This window comes from Cariama cristata, unplaced genomic scaffold (assembly GCF_000690535.1).
Source record: "Cariama cristata isolate BGI_N322 unplaced genomic scaffold, ASM69053v1 scaffold9675, whole genome shotgun sequence".
In the NCBI taxonomy this organism is placed as follows: domain Eukaryota; kingdom Metazoa; phylum Chordata; class Aves; order Cariamiformes; family Cariamidae; genus Cariama; species Cariama cristata.
This window is the reverse complement of record NW_009618100.1, coordinates 1-18,408: the sequence shown is the minus strand read 5'-3', so window position 1 is coordinate 18,408 and position 18,408 is coordinate 1. Positions and strand designations below refer to the sequence as shown.

General features: G+C 50.5%; 1 protein-coding gene across 1 annotated transcript; it reads right to left on the bottom strand.

The window, feature by feature from the left end:
* Window positions 1–8,280: 8,280 nt before the first annotated feature.
* LOC104162082 (telomerase-binding protein EST1A-like) lies at window positions 8,281–17,493 on the bottom strand (the record flags this gene model as incomplete). The annotated part of the gene is given in 8 exon segments (XM_009700730.1): window positions 8,281–8,493; window positions 9,126–9,236; window positions 10,580–10,658; window positions 11,767–11,873; window positions 12,622–12,732; window positions 13,440–13,632; window positions 15,742–16,620; window positions 16,622–17,493. Coding segments are annotated over 8 exon segments (2,565 nt in total), but the record flags the coding sequence as incomplete, so codon positions are not given.
* Window positions 17,494–18,408: the final 915 nt, after the last annotated feature.

Here is an 18,408-nt window from a genome sequence, read left to right as displayed (position 1 = left end):
TCTTCACGCTCCCGCTCTCACAGCCATGCTCACTGGCAGGGATAACAGGAGCCGCTCACAGCCAGGCTCCCACAACCCGGAGGTAGTTGTCCACTCTGCTGCATTCCCGGAGTATTTCTGGAGCCTTTGCTTCTACCTGGGCAGTACAACGCAGGGCACGAAGGCATCTCCCGCTCCCCTTTGAATTAGGCAGCGATGAAATCTGCTGGGGAGGAAGAGTAGAGCCAAGGACAGAGGAAATGACACAGATTCCAGCAGGTTCCACTCCCTGATCCTCCGGAAGGAAGTTTCTTTCCTAATACCCACCTCCACAGTGGATACGAAGCCCGTCTGGAAATGGCGCATTCAACACTGAAGAGAAATAAACACTCCCCATGGCAGAATTAAGAGGTTTGGCTGTGGAATACGAGGTGCCCATCCCAAAACGTGTACAACAGACAGCAGAAAAAGTTGGCCTGGGCCAACTTCAGACAAAGATCAAGGCTAAACTAACAAAACAAAACAAAAAAGCTCAAGAGAAATCAGTGTGTACAGCCCTCACCCTGAGCTGGGAAATTTCCCAACCCTGCTATTAGGCGTTTTACTTCCTTTACCAGTACTGCCAATTCTAGCAGTGTTGTCGTCTGAAGTGCAAACTCTCCCTCCTAACACCACTCTGCACTGCCTGGATCATCAAATCCGCTGCCACGAGAAAGGACTAACGTGCAGCGGCAGGAGGGGGTTTGGTTACACACAAATCCCTGGCTGATCAGCACCAGCCGGAGAGGGAATTTTTGACTGACAGGGAAAGGCGGTTTCTGGACAACTGTTCCTGGGTTTTAGAGTATAAGAAGCTTGTTGGAACTTGAAGTCTCGCTCCCCTCACCGCAGCCTCTCTGAGCACTGGGATATAGCAGAGCCCCTCACACAAGCGTAACTCATTGATGTCCTTGTAGTGCTCCCACCTCTGATCCACCACAATACTTCTACACACATTAGCACCAGATGCCTGTTACCGGAAGGAGAACGTGTTGGTGTCTCTCACATTCAAGTAACATTAGTCCCTGCCTTGTTCTTCACAGTAAATAAAACCACCAACATGGTCTAAAGACAAAGGAAAAAAAAAAAATTCATCAACACCAACTTCTGGAAACTCTTACCGATAGCTTAGCCTTCACTTTCTGGTAGTGACAAAAGGTCAAATTGCACTGGAAAGCAACATGTGGGTTCTACACGACATGTGTACACAGGCTAAATCGGTAACCAGGCTCTGCAAGCTCGCTGAGCTCCAGGAGCTTTAGCGGAGCCACACTGAGCATCCACGGAAGATCACAAGACCAGGTAAGGAGCAACAGCATTTCTGGTTAGCTCGCTAACGCAGGAACTGCAGTTGAGAAGGTTTTTTTACCAGCATTTTTGATAAACTCTGCTTTTTTAATTTTAAAAAGTTATGTGCAAGTAGGGAGGGTGCACAACTGGCAGGCAAAAGCCAGTGCTAAGCTGCATGGTTGAATGTCACGTCTCAAACCCAGAGAGGCTAGGAGTGTGGTTTTAGTGCTTAACCAGTTTCAACTGCAGCCTGGCACTCTTTTACTTCCTCCGCAGAGAAGTCTTCTCACTGCTAGGGGAAAGAAACCAACCTTACGACGCGAAACAAAACGGCTAGAGTAAAAATAAAGCCCCAAGGTGGTTTGGTGACCGAGGTCATATTAGGAGGCGGAGGGGTTGCAGGCTGGGGAAAGCATTGAAATGCTCGTGCTGCCAACCAAGAAAGAGATTACAGAAAAGGAGGCAGGGCAGAGAATTAACACGACTCCAGCAGTAAAGAGGCTGAGAAGTCTCTTTCGCACGCCACCAGCTCCCCCATGCTCAAAACAGTTTGTAAACTCTTTCCTAAACACAAAGGAAAAAAACCCCAGACCTAGTCCTGACCTCCACGAATGAGTAACCAAACCCAACAGCTTCCTGCAAGCTGGCAGGGGGTGAGGAAAGGAGGCTGCCTGGGCAGGACAGAGGGAACTCCAGGTTTCCCCCTCTCAAGTCCCGCTTTGGGCACAAAAATTAAGGATGCAACTTCTCTTGCTGCTTTTTCATGTGGGTGGCGGATAAAGGACAGAAATAAAGAAGGGCAGCCTTGAGCTGATCGCTACTGCCTAGCATTCCTGGCCCAGAGAGCTTCTTTGCTCCTTTTTGCGCCGCAGGGGAGGCTCAGCAGAGGCTCGCAGCATTGCAGAGATGTGGATCGAATACAGCAACAAGGAGCAGGCTGGAGGGGAAGCATTGCCTTCCCTTGAGAGCAAGGGCACACCATAATGCAAGAGAGCACAGACAGGATCGCTCACGTCAAATACTAGAGAGCACCTAAATGTAGCAGAGACAAACTTCCTGACTTAACACAAGCCGCCCTCCTGCAACAAGGCACCGATGGCAGTCTGACCCAAGGCCTTGCTGTGAGACCTTGTGTATAGCCTGCTACTGGCTCTTGCACTGAGAAAAAATGAGGGGACACTCCCTGGTATGTCCCCTCCCTCTGGGGACGTTCCTTGGAGCAGCTCAGATGTTTTACAGGTGGGAGAAATGGCTTCAGCAGACAGCTCGCTGGGCATCTCCAGGCACTGCTGGGCTAGTGGTTTCCATTCCCTCCACTCTCTGCACAGGTGTATAGTGTCAGGTAAAAAAAACAAACCCTGAAAGCATGCAAGAGCCAGCATAGGCTGCCAGGGCATCGCGTGCAGCCCACAGGGTTACCCTTTTGGGGAGTCATGTCCCAGCAGCGGGGGGAAGGCAGGCATGCCTGCCCTATCACACTGCCCATCTACACCAGAGGCAGAGCCCCAGCTGCCTGGACGTATTTTCCAGATCAGAGGCTCCTGAAAAAGGACCATTCTGAGTACTTTGCCCAACTGACAGCATGGAAGTAGCAAATGAGGGAGCCCTATACTTCAGCCAGCAGGGATTATTCGTAAGACCCTGCACGGAAAAGATCAATCTTTCACTGTCCTGAGAAAAACCACCCAGCCACACTGGCAGTGCGGAGAAATGCTCCCACCAGCCTGGCGGCAGACTCGGGGCAGACATCCCAGAAACAATGAATTCCCCAAGCAGCCTCTTATCCATGCATCTGTATGAAAGAACAACTGGCATTACCACCAGTACATCATTTCCACTTTTGCCCGTCACTTATTTCTAGTCATGCGTAATGGAAAAGAGTTACAAGGTGAGAAAAGAGCTGAGAGTGAATGGAGCCACTCTCAGTACACAGGGGTGCCTCTGTGGTCTATTTGCACGAGCAAAGTTGGGCCATGCTCACAGAGGCTCAGCTCGCACCACAACAGCCTTTTAACAAACCAGATACTCCTAGGGACCACAGGCAGTGACATCAAGGCAACCCCAACTCTGAACACAGGTCACTACCACTCCCCTGCGTGACTGGTCCAAGCAAAGGACAGGCTGAGGGAGCAAAATAGCCCAGAAACCCCCACCAAAACTGTTACCAGACTAACAAGAGGTTTTATCCCACTGCTGCCTCTCCAGACGCAGAGCCCGAGATACAGCTCCCTCAGAAGAAAAATTGCAGGGACTGAAACCAGCCTGGAGAAGGAGCCAGCCCAGTCACCCAAGTGGCTGCTGCCCAAGAGGAACAAGCGCACAGAGCAGAAACAACAAACACCGCCAAGGAAAAATGGATGTGAAACACACAGGAGCCGACTAGGACAGTGACCCTGTTCACTAAGGACACGCGACCTCTGTTAATGCAGCGACCTGGGCAGCCCTGAGGACTCCCCAGTGCTCCTGGATGCACAGGCATTCCCTGTGTTGTGTGCCTTCTCCAGCCTTGGACTGCAACTGGGCTGCAGAAGCTAAGTGGATGCAGCATCGCGGTGCCCAGGTGAGGCAGGCAAAGTCAGAAACAAAACTAAGCAGGTAAGAAGAACTGAGAAAGACAGAAGGTGAGAATCCTTAGAGATACCTCATCTCAGAGAGAAACAAATCACAGTAAGTTGTAAAGATAGCCCCAACCAGGCATTGCTGGATAAGCTCCCAGTTAGCCAAATCCTGACCTAGAGGGAAAAAAGCAGGACAGCTCTCTCAGCCTCCACTGCCTTGAGAAGACACTGCCCTCATCCAGCTGCAGAGGATCACCTCCCTGCATGCTTGACACTCATCTGATTTTCTAGGACTTGGGAGATGGAAGGAGATGAAGGTGTCCAAAAGAGACCAGCACTACTCATCTGAAAGAAAATACAATCAATCACCCAAAGATACACACCGCTTAGAGTTCCAGCATCACCGCTCTATTTCCTGGTACTCACACCCGCTACTAGCACAGAGTCACACCTGTATGTATAATAACGTTCCAAGATGAGTACAGTAGGTAACAAAGAAGAAACACAAAAGTAAGAAACCCTCCCTATTCAGCCTATTGAGAGAACTTTGATCTCTTTTTTTTTTAGACCTCCTGGTGGTATTTACTGCTCACTTGTGGAAACCCGATGCACTGTCCATACTCCCTGCTGCTGAGAAGAAAGCCTGTGTAAAGAAACAGAGGTTAAAACCTGCTCTGAACTTCAGATCTAATGATTTCTCTGTTCCTGGTTGTTGCTCCACAGGCACCCAGCACCAGGCAAATGTAACACCTCTGTTCCTAGCCAGCAGGCTGGGGGGAAATGAGAAGGTTCCTTCAGCCGATGCACAGGGCTGAGACAGCATATATTGACCCTGGCCTTAACTTGCCTAAGAGCTTTTTGGGTGGCCCTACCAAACTTTTGATGGCTCTACAAGATTGACCTCTCACAAAGGGGCTAGGAGACCTAATTCTTTAATGATGCTAAAGCATTCAGACATCTGGAGAGAAGTATTATTCAATTACTGTCTTGTCAAGGGAAAACATCTCTTCCCTAATCTTAGCTGCAGCTATGGAGGAATCTTTATTAGTGCATGCACGCTGCGTGGTGACACAGGGAAGTATCTACTGCAGAGCATGGGCAGCAGGCAGTAGCAACTGTGGGAACCTTAACTCAGCATTTCCGGACAGGAGTGATTAAAATCTCAAACTCAGAGTAATATTAACACTTTCTCAAGAGACTGACAGCCCATTTGCCCTGTTTACTTTACCAATTCACAGTCCGCGCAGTAAGCTGTATACGGTACTATCAGATTTAAGATCAATACAGACCCATGGCAAATGAAACCAGTGGCAGAGAAGAAATAGCAGAGATTCAGCCCTTCAGCTCCCTTTGCCCTATCCAGCTGTTTTTAAAAAAGCAACACAACTGCTCATTGGTTCAACCTCCTTTTTTGCATTTCTTATTGGAATCCCACACAAAGTGACCTGATACTGCCAGGTAAGGAGGGTACTGGGTCAGCCTGGGCTCTCCTGCCACCGCACACCTAGAAACATGCAACGTGCTAGAGACCACAGAGAATAGCCATTCACAGAATGAAACCCCAAAAGGCTGCAGGCATAACGGATAAAAATCTAAGCACAAAACAGCCAAGCTGCAACCCAAACACTTCTTCAGTTTGCTTTGAAACCATCCCATGCCCTACATGCCAGCAGTGCCAAATCCCGTTACTGAGGAAGGGGCTAAACGGAGATGTATGCCCTTCAGTGTGGGCAGACAGTACGCTCTTCTAGTTTCGCATCTTCCTAGAAAAGACGATGTAGTATGCCAGGCCTCTACCTAAACGCATAGCGCAAGGCAAATTGCCAACTCTGCACGCCACCTTCCCTTGTCACAGCAACGGCTGCAGTGTGAGCTGGCCTTCTGCAGACTTGCCATCACGCTTTACTAGCTCCATTCAATTGGCTCCTAACCCTGAAATAAAGTAACGATGTTTGTGTCTTTGTAGAGGGTTGCATAAGGCAAAATAAAGTCAGCACTGAGAAGAGAGGCGCAAGCACATGCTGAGCAGACTCCCCGCTCGCTGACGGGGACAGTGCACACATCAGCAGGTCCTGGGAGAGTAATCGTTCTGCATCTCCCTGCCAAGTGTGCCACATCAGAGGACTGGTACCTAACCGCCTGCACAGCGAAGAAAGCAACCACTGAGGACAGAAAACATACCAAATCAATTTCTTGTCACCTGTGAAATAGCCAGCATCTCCACAGTAAAAACACCAGTCACATTTGGCTTGGGCCGGGTTTGAAGCAACAACCTCTGTCTGAAGGGTGCAAGGAGCCTCTCTCCCACACTTCTGCCCAGTACGCGTCCTGAGCTGTTCAGGTCTATACCTGCAGTGTTACATCTGCTTCTGGAAGCTGAACACTTCCCCATTCTGCCCTGTCAAATTCCCTTCTCTGGCCCAGAAACAGCTGCCATAAAGACTGATGCCAGAGGAGCTACCTGCAGAGCACAGCTGTACAAATGAAACAACACGGCTTGCCTCAGCCTTTTCAAGGGCTTAAAGCTGGCAAGGAAGGGACCAAGGAGGCGATGACATATTTAGACTCATTTCCCCCAAATGGCACTGGCCCCTGGGAGCAGGGGGATGTGGGGCAGAGATGCTGCCAGGATGGGGGCTGCTGCCCGCCCCTGCTGCAGGCTGGGCCCTTCCGAGGGCGAACAGCGCCACACAGCGGCAACAGACGGCACACCCCGCTGCCCTCCGCAGAAGGGGCTGCAAACCACCCAGAGATGCAGCGAGGAAGAGGGCAAGAGGCTGTAGCTTCAAGGAGCAAGGAGCCCACAGCTTCCCGAAGAGATGCTGTCTTTATCCAGCCCACAGCTTCATAGCCTGGGAGCTTTGGCAGTGATGCAGATTTAAGGTTTCCTTTTCACCTGGTTATTTTCAACCCAGCTCGGTTCAGTGACATGGCCAAGCACAGCCTCATAAACGGTTGTGCCAACACAAGCGCAGTGCTGCGCCACAGCAGGCACAGGCAGCCTGAATACAAACATTTTGGTTGCCAAAACCAGCAGTGCCCAAACCTGGGCCCTCTGCAACTCCTGCCCTTTTTGCCATTACGTTTCTGATCATGTAGCCTCTCCACAATCAGAAAGCTTGTGCTTTCCACGAGCCAACACTTGAAACAGAAGAAGAAATCAAGACTAATGGTAGTAATCAGACACACAATCTGTACAGGCGTTGCCAGCAACCTGCGCTTCAGAGAGCACAGCCCCCCACAGAACAGACCAAGGGCAAGCTCTAGCAACTGCACTATCAACAAGAAGACATCACTGCCCCCTGCTTCGCCAACCATTACGCTTCCTCACATGGGAGCGCTGCAAAAGAGAAACCCCTAGTGCCTCAAAAACACTCACAGCATCTTATGTCAAAGCATCTTCATCAATGATTTATGGAGAGGCTAAAGCTTGGCATGTTCCTTTCAATGATGCTGAGGAAGCAAAGGTCTCCAGAAGAGAAGCTGAGGAGAGGGAAAACAACCAAGGACAGTAACATCTTAAAAATGCTGCAGCAATGTGCCAGAGCTTATCTTTCAAAGCTCCAAGATTTCACCCCAGTTCCACCCAGCTGAAGTCACAAACTAGTTATGAAAGTGCAATCATATCTGAGAAGCTCTGAGCCCCGCAGTATGCGGTGAAGGTCTTCCCAGTACTGCTAAACTCGCATCTTTAACAGCCATTTTAGGACAGGCAGCCCAGAGCTCCCTGGCAAGTTCTCTTGCAAGCTGCATGTGCCAAAGCAGTGCAAGGATTCCTAGAGGATGAGCTCCCAACCACCTTTTTCCTGCGCCTGACAAACAGAGTTCACTCGGGCTGCTTTTGCAAGGTACACAGCTCAGACTGACAAGAGATACTGTTAATCAATTATTTTTTTATTCTTGCAAAAGAAAGGCACTAGTCTGGCCTCTCAGCAGAACAAGTAACACAAATATAACACCTACACTGGAAATAAAAACCACAGTTTTCACATTCCCAGCGCAACCTTCCGATCATCTGGCACTGGGACAAGTGAACCACTTCCAGAACAAGCCTCAGAACTCACAGGGTCAAGGTTAACCCTGGTCTTCAGCATCTCACCTCACTTCCCACCAGCAACCTCACCCAAGTTAGAGCCCTCAGCAGAGGCATTTTACAGCATCTTCTGTTTGCGCCTCTCCTATTCCGTATCAGCCCCACCAGCACATGCTGCCAAGAAACGGATGGTAACAACATGCCTTAAACATGAGAGGCACAAGGTCACCAGCTCCTCAGTCTGACCCAGGCACAGCTCCCATAGGGGAAGCCAAAACACTGGAAAATTTAGCAACAGGAAAGCAAAACAAATCCAGTGTCATTCCACTGCATTCCAAACACATGACACCAAAGCCAACTGCCGCCTCCTGCAGTACTCACGTCGCTGGGGCTGAGGTTCCCAAGACCGTTGTCCTGCTCAGAATCCCTGCCGGACTCGTGGCCCTGGGAGGAGCGGGGGTGGGAGGGATGGATCCAGATCTCCAGCCGTGTGGCATCATCTCCAACTTGTCGCAATGTAGACTTCTTGCCCTTCCCTCGGCGGCTGGGGCTCAGATCCAGCACCTGATGTTTTCTCTGCTCCATCTGCTCAGCCTGGGCAGACAGGACAGATTCAGATCACTCAGGGATCAAAGTTCAGGAAAAGTACATCATTTCATTTACATGGAGAAATTAGCCCTTCCCCCTGCTTCAGAACCACAGTGACTCACTGACAGGTCCAGAATTTGGTTTCTGACACCACAGGACAGTGCAGGTGAGAGGTCTTCATCTCCAGCTGCTCTGGGACAAGAAAAGTTGTGTCCAATGCTAGGAGTGTGTGACACCCAACATGCTGTATCTTTGACTTGGGGTGACCCTCCCACGCACAAAGGGACTGCAGCCTCTCTTGCCCACCCCTACAGGTGTGGGGCATCTATGGAATAAGGCAACGATCATGCTGCGAACCTACAGCCCTTGCTGAGCTTGGCTGTTTTCCAGTTTGTGATCCAGGAGATTCAGCTGCTCAAACAACCCCAAAAGCAGTCTGACGAGAAGTAGAAAAGACACCATCATTCTGAAGGCTGCCTCTCTCATCTGACTCCCAATATGGAATTTCTTAGAAGTAGGTAAGTGGTGCCTCCAAGTCCAAATGCCACCATCACCCTCCTCTCTGGACAACAGCTCTCCAGCACAGGACAGTTAGCACGGGCAGCTGCAGCATCCCACAGCCCAGCTCCAAGACTCACCTTGCGTTTTGTCTCTTCAAACAGACTCATGAGGCTTTCCTTGGCTGTGAGGATGGGGTTGCTAGCAGCCAGGCTGCGCATGTAATAGTAGACAGCATCCAGCTTTCTCCTCTGCAAAAACACAACCAGACTGAGAGCTACCACTCATTCTGGGGCATTCAGAGCCAAGCTCCTACATACTTTGCCTTCCCTCTCCCTCAATACACGTGTCCTGTCCCTCAATACTGCCTGGGATAGACGGAGACATGCCGACAAACACTATGACAAGTAGGACCTTGAATTCTCCATCGACATTCACAGGTACCTACAACCACCAGCACAAAGCACAAGCCCTTCGCCAGGGTTAGGGACCGCAGGTGACACTGCAGCCTCCAGATTCCCTTACTCTAGCCCTGAGGTTTCTACAGAAGCCATCAACCCAGAGCCTCACACAAAACAGCCTCTCACTAGACATCACAGTAAAGGGCAAAGGTATAAATACTGAATTCCCGAGAGTTCAGGAAATAATTCTTTTCAGTATTACTCTGAATATGGAAATGACTCCACATGAGTTTTACAAAGAGCAGAGGCCTAGGAAGACGGGAGGGTTTGCCAGACTCCTGCCAGTGCTGTGGCAGGATGTCCCCCTCATTTCAGCCTGCCTCAGGGCTAAGTCCCTCACACTCGAGCAACTTCTCAGCATCTTTTCTCCCACAGGCTGGCCACAGGGAATACTGTGAGAAGGCACTCCCCAAGTCTTTATGCTACCAAGACACACAGCTGTTTAGGGTTTTGCCTGCATGCTGTTGGCCTTACAAACCACCACTGTGAGCAGGACACTTTGCTGCTCCAAGTCCCACACTAGGAGTCAAATGTCACTCCCAGCCATGAAGGAAACGTGCTTCTGAACCCTGCGGTTCTGAACTGCTCTGCTTTAAACCAGCATCTTTCAGTGTTGTGAACAGGCAGATCCCTACCAGCCCCGGTGTCCTGGCCTGATGCTTCTATTATGTGCCATCACATCTTCTTGAAGTAAGTTCTCCTGCATGGCTGGAGTAGCCAGTGTAACTGAAACCTAAGCAAGTCATGTGTGGATGTCGCTTAGACCAGTGCCCACAGGTTCAATGCAGAGATGGCAAACAGAAACAGCATCTTCGTAATAGCATGGCCTTGAGCACAAAAATCTCACGTAAAACTTTAAACACAACTCACTTTTAAAACATTTGCACTCTCAACAGTCCGCAGAACAGCCCCCAAAATGCCAACAGACACATGCTACTCCCTCAGGCTAACAAAGCTGCCTGAATCCACAGCAGCTGGAATCTACACAGCACATCCTGCCATCAGCATTTTTCTTTTTTAAAACAAACATCTGGGAGCAACACCCTAAACAACGTTTTTCTCCACCAAGTGGAATCTCACAGCCATCCCAGAGGCTCTCCCTATGCTTGTTATATCCCTAATGATCATCTTACCGTGTAGATGGCCAGAAGAGCCAGCTGGTTGTACGGGCGGCCGTTTTTGGGAGCAATTTGCTGAGCCTTCAGGTACCAACTGAGGAAGGGAAGAACCAGAAAGAAAGTTTACCAAAAGGACATCAGGTTGCCTTCCTTGCTGTTAAGGGTGCAGAATTCCCCTCGCAGCGCAGCGCTGGCAGTGCTGCAGGGAACAGGCCCTTTACACAAGTGCCCTCTGCCTGCAAGAGCATGCAGAGGCCCCCAGCCTGTGCCTGGCCTCGACAGGCAGCTGGGGCACAGCACAAGAGAGAGGGGTAGATACGGCTGCTGAAGGAAACGTTTTTGGCTCAGCCTGAAGATAAGCATTTAGCCAGACCCCTGTGCAGTCTCAGGCAGAGAGAACAGGCTGTTCAGGGAACATTTCTCTCTTGGTCCCCTTTTTAGCTCCATGGCAGCTGGGATCAAACCCTCCATGTGCCTTAGCTTGTTGCCTGAATTTTCAAGATACTTAATCATCCCAGGAGAGGAGGCATCCGTTCAGTGGCATCTGTTCATCCCTTCATTCTCCTCTCTATTTTCCCTCAATTGTATTATCCACTCTCCAGCTTACACCATGCCACACGGATCCATCAACACTGTTCAGACACATCATGAACCCACTATGATCCCCCCAGCCTCCCTGAGATATCAACATACTTCACAATCTCCACAGACCCCAAAATCGGCAGCTTTCCCTGTCCTGTTCTCCAAACCTCCACAGATTTTAGGACTCCATCCCTCACGCTGTGCTCACTTGCCTCCCCACCAGCTCCAGAAGAAACATCAGAAAAACAAGAGTTACAGGAAGCAACAAGTGCCAGTAACTCCTGATGCAGACAGAACATATGGACACATACATTTTCAACTCCTAGTTGAAAAGCTGCTATAAAATACAACAGCCATTCTGCCAGCCTCAACAGCATAAACTCTCCCTGCTACAGGGTCAGCATAGGGCAGCTTCCACATTAGATGGCTGGATCTGCTGGCCTGCTCTCTGAGACACCAAAACCGACTAGGCTACATCTTTCAGCTTCACAGGACTGCAATACAGTAAAGAGGTATGGAAAGACTTCTTTGGCTAGAGGTAAGTTTAAGCGTGAAATGAGATACATCCCTTGTAAACAGAGGAAGAGATGCGTTCAGCACTACAGTGAAGAACACAATACCTGCGTGCCTTTCCGTAGTTTGCGGTGTCATTTGCTTGTTCTCTGTAACGGCAAATGTCCCCTTGACAAATCATACACCTCTGAGCACTGATCAGTGCATATTTCACCTGGAAAGAAGCATTCAGTACATCATGTGGGACCTGCGCAGCCCTGGCTCACCTGCAGACCCAGTGAGCGCACAGGGACTGTAGAGAGCTAAGAGGAGGTTGCTGACACACTGAAGGTCTCACGAAAGGGCAGCAGAATGAAATAACAAGGCTCTATGGCACTGGTTCAGCATTTGTAGGGGCAAGCCAATCCCCTAAACACCTCCTCTTTTACAACAACGTCCCATCTCTCTCCAGAAGAGAGTTGTTCAGTCCATGACCAATTTGAGGACAGCTGTTAGACAAATACATCTCTCTGGGAACGGAGCTGGACTAAAATATCCTTTCCCAGCTGTCCCTCGCACCTGCACTCACAGCTCAGAGCAATGCACTGTCGTCAAGTGTTAGGGAGGCAGTGCAACTGTTAGCTTTCCTTGTTCATTATTCTGGATTCCACAGACAGAAATAAGAGATGTTCAGTACCCAAGGCAAAGCCAGGGTACCTTTGGACACTTCTTTCCCTTTATTAGGCCCAGTCACAGAGCTGGTACAAAAAAAAAAAAGTTATTCGTCGCAAAGGAAGCTAAGAAATGTTAATATACCAGAGTTGGTTCAACAAGTTCTCTAGCAGCTGAGAAAGATTCTCTGCAAACATACCGTCATCTGTTCAGAGTACAGCTGCCTACCTCTTGGCAAGGGCAGCACATTGAGTTCAGCATGCTGCATACGATTAACAGGATGAGAAGTCTCCAGGAGGAAGCCAACCTACCATTTTCCTCAGTGGCTTACTGCGGATGGCCATCCCATCCATGTAGTCCTCTAGCTTGAACTGGTATGACACCTGCAGCTTTTGGAGTAGGCCATCAAAAAAAGAAGTGCCCTGCAAAACACACACGTACTTGGATGTTACAATCTTTCTGATGATGAGCATAAAATCACCACACCGTCCCTGCCGCATGCAAGAAAGAAGGTCCCTCTCCCTGAGGTTTGGGCTGTTTCTCTTCAGAAAACAACAAGGAGGTCAGGGGATCTCCAACCTCAGAGGTTTTCAAGACTGAGCTAGACAAAATCAAGACTGACCTGATCTAGTGTTTGGGGAGTCCTGCTTTGAGCAGGAGGTTGGGTTAAAGCCCTCCAGCAGTCCCTTCCCACAAACCTAATTCTATAAAACGCATCTTCTTGGATCCATCAGCCTACCTTCTACAAAGAGCACACTGAGTTACACAGTTTAACAGAATAACTTTTGAGCAAATTTGGTAAAGATGGCACAAACACCTCCAGGAATGCTTCTGTTTATTTCCACTTCAGGGCATTAATTCAGTTTTAGTTTAAATCAATTTTTATTTAACATAAAACACACCAAAACAAGCCTGATTTAAATTGTAAGAAATGTCCACCTGGACCTATACCCGCCACACTAAACCATAGCCTGTCTGAGTATTTTCCTTGCACAAGGATGGCCTAAGGGACACAGAGACATGAGTAGGATCAAGAAGGCTAGTTGCCCAGTTACATCACACCGTTCTAAACAGCAGTCAATCCCACCCAAAGGTTTAGCGGAGTTTCAGGATGTTTCCCTCTTCCTACCTCATCTAGAAGCTGGAGCAGTTTGTTCCGAATTTCTTGGGCATTTTCCCCCTGAGGGTCCTTGAGGAGCTGCCGGAATTTCTCAATCACTTGGTAAAACGCATTCTTCCACAGCAGCTGGTCCACATTCTGGGTATCAGAGAACTCGATATCCATCAGGATGCACCGTTCGTACAGCTGCAGCATCTCCACCCTACAGCGAAACACAATCAGCGGTCAATACAACAGCAACTGCCCAGCCTGGACCTGAGCTGCCAGGGAGTGTGTCCTGAGCCACCTGCTGCTTCATCCAGAAAGCAGGAGATGTCAGCAGTCCAGTCGGCTCACACGCTATGGTAAATCAATGCTTCCACACACGTCCCAGAGGGAGATGGAAACTGTTGCAAACAAACACCCTTCCTGCTCCAAGAGGGCAAATCTGAAAGGACCATCTCCCTTGTACATATGCATCAGAACGGATCAGGGCCTGGCAAAGCGCAAGGAGCTCTGCTATGGTTCTGCCAGTGGGAATAGCAAGGCACAAGTGTCTCCTGATGCTAACATAGAAAAAGAGTGCACTGCCAGGCTTTGCTCCTTCTGAGCACAAAGTCTGGCTACTACGGGCCAGGAATAAACACACAAAGAAGCAGAGGGCAAGAGAGATCTTGCCATTAAAATGGCCCCCATCTCCCTTCCATCCAACCACACTACAGAGCAGAAACAGAGACCCTGCTTCCTCAAAAATGAACGAGAGCTGGGAACATCACACCCAAAGGAAATAAAGCCTCTGAGTCCCAGAAATCACATTCCCCTCAACAGCTACCTACAGCCTTGCCTGGACTGGAGTAGAATGCCTCCCCTGAATTTAATAAAATAGTTGCAGGCTAGAAACAGCTCTGCAATATGTCAGGCAAGTTTACAGTAAAGGGGATCCTCAGCTGTTACTGCCTTGGCAGCCTTATCTCTTATAATGCTTTGAGCCTACAGAAAACGGTACAACAGCATAGATGGTAAAGCCTGGAGCAAAGCTAGATGGCAATATCTGGAATAGCCTGACAGAAGAAGAAAAGTATGCTGGCAGGTTCCTGTGCAAAGCACAGAGCATCGTTCTCCTGTCCTACCCCATGCAGTCCCCAAACCCTGCACACACACACGCTTGGACAGCACAGCGACCAAGAGAATTAGACATTTCTGCAGATGGATGTCTGATAAGCAGCACTTGCACCGAAAAGTCCCACCACGGCTCCGCAGACAGGCTGGCAGCACGCACTCAGACACAGGTAGGAGACACACCGAGACAGAGGGACACCACTGGCAGGGATGGGGACAACCATGCCTACGCTCCCAGGGCAGGGTGGGCTTCATACAGGCCACAGCAGCACTGTCCAGCCTTTCCTCTCCCTCCAGACAATAGCTCTGGGTGACCTGGACACCTTGAGGAACATCTGAAACCTCCAGTGCTGCTTCAAGTGCAGGCATATCCCATCCTGTGGTCCATAGCGCAAGTCCCCAAAACACAGAAGAAGCCCTGAAATGAACTCACGTGCCAGATTTGCTGTCACTCAGCTCTGAAAATAAGCCTTCAGAGAAGCCCTGGAGACATGGAGGTGGCAAGTAAATGTGAAAGATACCAAGCAGAAACTCACTACAGCCATGTTAACTATCCTCCAGTGCACCAGTGTCACCTCCCTCTCACTAGCTGGCATCACCAGGCTAATCCCACTGGATTGCTGTGTGTCAATGGGTTGAGCGGTATCAGAAGCAAAACCACCCAGTGCTTGAAAGGCGCTGTCGTCGTTACACAGCACCAGGAACCCAAGCAATGCTTCCAAGCATAAGCCGACAGTCGCCGCCCCTGAAGCCCACAATGCAAATCAGACAGTAGATAACTGCAGACAGCTAAGAAAGCAGAAGTCTGTCAGCAAATACTGAAAGTATGTGAGAGCACTGGAACTGAGAGATCAGCTCCAGCAAGAGCAAGAAGAACCCAAGAGCCGTAGTAGGTGCTTGTCCCGCTCCTCTGCACCCCTGCGACATGGGCAAGGCATTCCACAACCACAAGAAGCCACAGGTTAGCTCCCAGCCCAGGCAAATTACATCTTCACCCCCAGTTTCCTTCTGATACCCACACACCACTGGCACATGACAAACAGACCCAGCATATCAAAAGCTAGCGAATCACTGTCCCATCCCCCAATCTCCGAGACGCTGATGTCTCCAATATGCCAGATCTCCAAGGAGACACCATTCTCTCGGTAACAGTCCTGGTAGTTCATCCTGGAAATGACTCGCTCACACATCCCTCTACAGCACAGCCACAAACCTCAGCTGGGCCATCTTCTCCAGCCCCTCCGGACTGATGCGGTCTCTGGAAAGCAGATTGCTGAGCTGCTGCTCCTGGTTCCCAGCCTCACGGAGGAGTTTGCTGAGCTCCTGCTGCTGCATGTTCCGCATCTGCTGCTCCATCTCAGGACTCAGAGGAGTTGGGGGGAGTGGGCCACACATGTACTGGCCCGTCTGGCCAGGGTATCCAGGGTAGTAGGCTCCTGGGTACGCACCATTGCTTGGACCCATAGGATACTGCAGGGAGTACCCGCTGTAAGGATACTGGGGACCTTGACCGGAGGCCCGAGGGTAGTAGTAGGGATTGTCAGAGTTTTGGAACTTATAGTAGGATGTCTGGGCCTGGCGGGCTTCCCCCCAGGAGGTGGGGCTCACTTCATCATCTGTGTCTAGAAAGTGAAGCTGAGCAGTCTGGCTCTTCAGGGCAGGTTTTTGGTCTGGGTTATTTGGGTCCCAGAGCCTGCGAGCAGTGCCACCTCGGCCCCTGCTGCGAGAGCCTTTACTTCCAGCCCCGCCAAGCAGGAGCCTGGGCCCAGGGTGACTGGCTTCAGGGGAGCCCGCGGTGCTGGCAGAGAGGTCCGTGTTGGCAGGCAGGAACAGAATCCCACGGCCCCTCCCTTGAGGCTCTCTGCTCTGGCTCCTCGCCTCCGAAGCCTCTGAGTCATTGCAACTAACAAATGCCTTCAGGGGCTTTTTTTTATCTGTATCTGCCAGACTGATATCCCTGTTCACGGTCTTGCTGTCAAATGTGACTCGAAAGGGCCCCTTGATTTCCCTGCCATTGCTGCTCCATTCGCCCTCGCTCCTAGAAGCTCGACTCTGCTCTGAATGCTTTTTCTTTGCAGACATATGCTTCTGCCTCATCGATTCTGTCATCGTCCAAGGAGTCAGTGGAGGATGCAGAGAGCTGCTTCCTAGGACGTATTCTTTCTCTGACACGCTCCTGCCGCCTCTCCACCCCGTCCACGAGTGGGGTTCCATCTACGCTGTTGTTGCTTCCAGCTGAGCTCGTGCTGCAGGTGCGGTACCGGCTCCGCCGCTTGTCAGAGCGGGAGTACCGTTTGGTAGAGCCCAGCTTCCCCTGCATCACCTCATCGCTTGTTCTCCTTACCCTGTCGCTTCGCTCTATTCGTCTCCCTTTTTCTCCCCTTGAGGTTTTCACTCCTTCCCCTACTTGGCTCCCTTCTCTATCTTCCTTGCTTGATTTGGTTTTCCTGTTATTGTCTTTTACAGTACCTTCCTCAGTCTCTTCAACTCTCTCAACCTTCAGCTGCTCCATCTTACTGGTGACTTCCTCAGTAGCTGACCGCAGGGATGGCTCTTTTGCAGCTGAATGCAGACGTTTCCCTGGCTGGTAGATCTGCTGGTCCGGCTTCTTGCTTCTTCTGGTGGTCTTGGGACACCACTCATCTGGAGCAGGCTGCTTAGACAAGTTCTCCTGGCCCTGCAGACCACCTTTAGTCTCTGTCTCTTCATTTTCCTGTGAAGGACCATTCTGCTTTGGGCCATCACATTTGCCAAAATCCTCCACGACTGGAGCACCTCCTCCCAAAGAGCACTTGTCACTGGCACTCTCCTCCTTGCCCTCCTCAGCTTTGCTTCTCTCCTTCTCTGCGGCCTCATGCTTTGGTGGCACAAGTTTGCTCCTGAGTCGGGAGAGGCCAGGCTTGTAAATCTCCAGGTCTGGGCGCCTGTTGTCTTTGCGATGCCTCGGTTCCTTCACTTCCTTCATGTTTTCTGGGGAAAAATAGACAGAAGAAAGTTATTCCCGCCACAAACCAGCCAGAGACAAAAAAATATCATGACAAATATTCAGGGACAAATATTAAGTAAAGGCAAAGAGCCTGTCACGCTCAGGACAGGTTCGAAAGAATAGATCTGAAAATCTACGTCAAGGTTTACAGGAATTCACAAAGTAAGAGCGGAAAATGAAAAAGCATAACAAAGCTGATCAAATCCTTGGCCTGATTCACTTAGAAAAACACATCCTGCAACAGGTTTTGCCACAAAGCGCCAACAAGCTGAGAAAGGGACAGATAAAGCACAACGTGCCGCTTGCACACACACATGCAAGTACCGAAGTTTCAGCATTACACGTTTTGGCAGCAGTTGCCCGCCTGCTGTTGGTGCAGGAGTTTTTCCACCTGCAGGCACTGCCTCCTCCAACGGTACCCCTGCTCTGCCAACAGATCGTTTTGAGTCAAAGACACATTTCTCTCCCTTGCTCCCAACTCAGTAACGTTTCTCTCCTCCTCTCTGTAACCGCACTTACACAAAAAGTCGTTACAGAACACAGCCTGAACACCACATAACTAAACGCTTCACCAAAGCCTGGCTGTTACACGCCGCGTTTCCTCAACTTTCTCCTCCTGTCAGTAACTTGCACCAGCCCGTACCACCGAACCTCAGCCAGGCGAAACCCACCGCTACCCGCGGCTCGGCCCCGGAGGTTACAGAGCGGTCCCCGAGGGGCCAGGGACCGACCTGATCCCGGGGCAAAGCCCCCCCGGCTGCCGCTGCTCGGGCCCCGCAGGCCCCTGTTCTCTGTGTGCCGACGTTTGTGTCCTCTCACCCCGGCGACAACCACGTCCAGGGCGACGTGTGCCTGGCGGGGCGGCAGCCCTGCACCGGCCCCCCTTCCCCAACC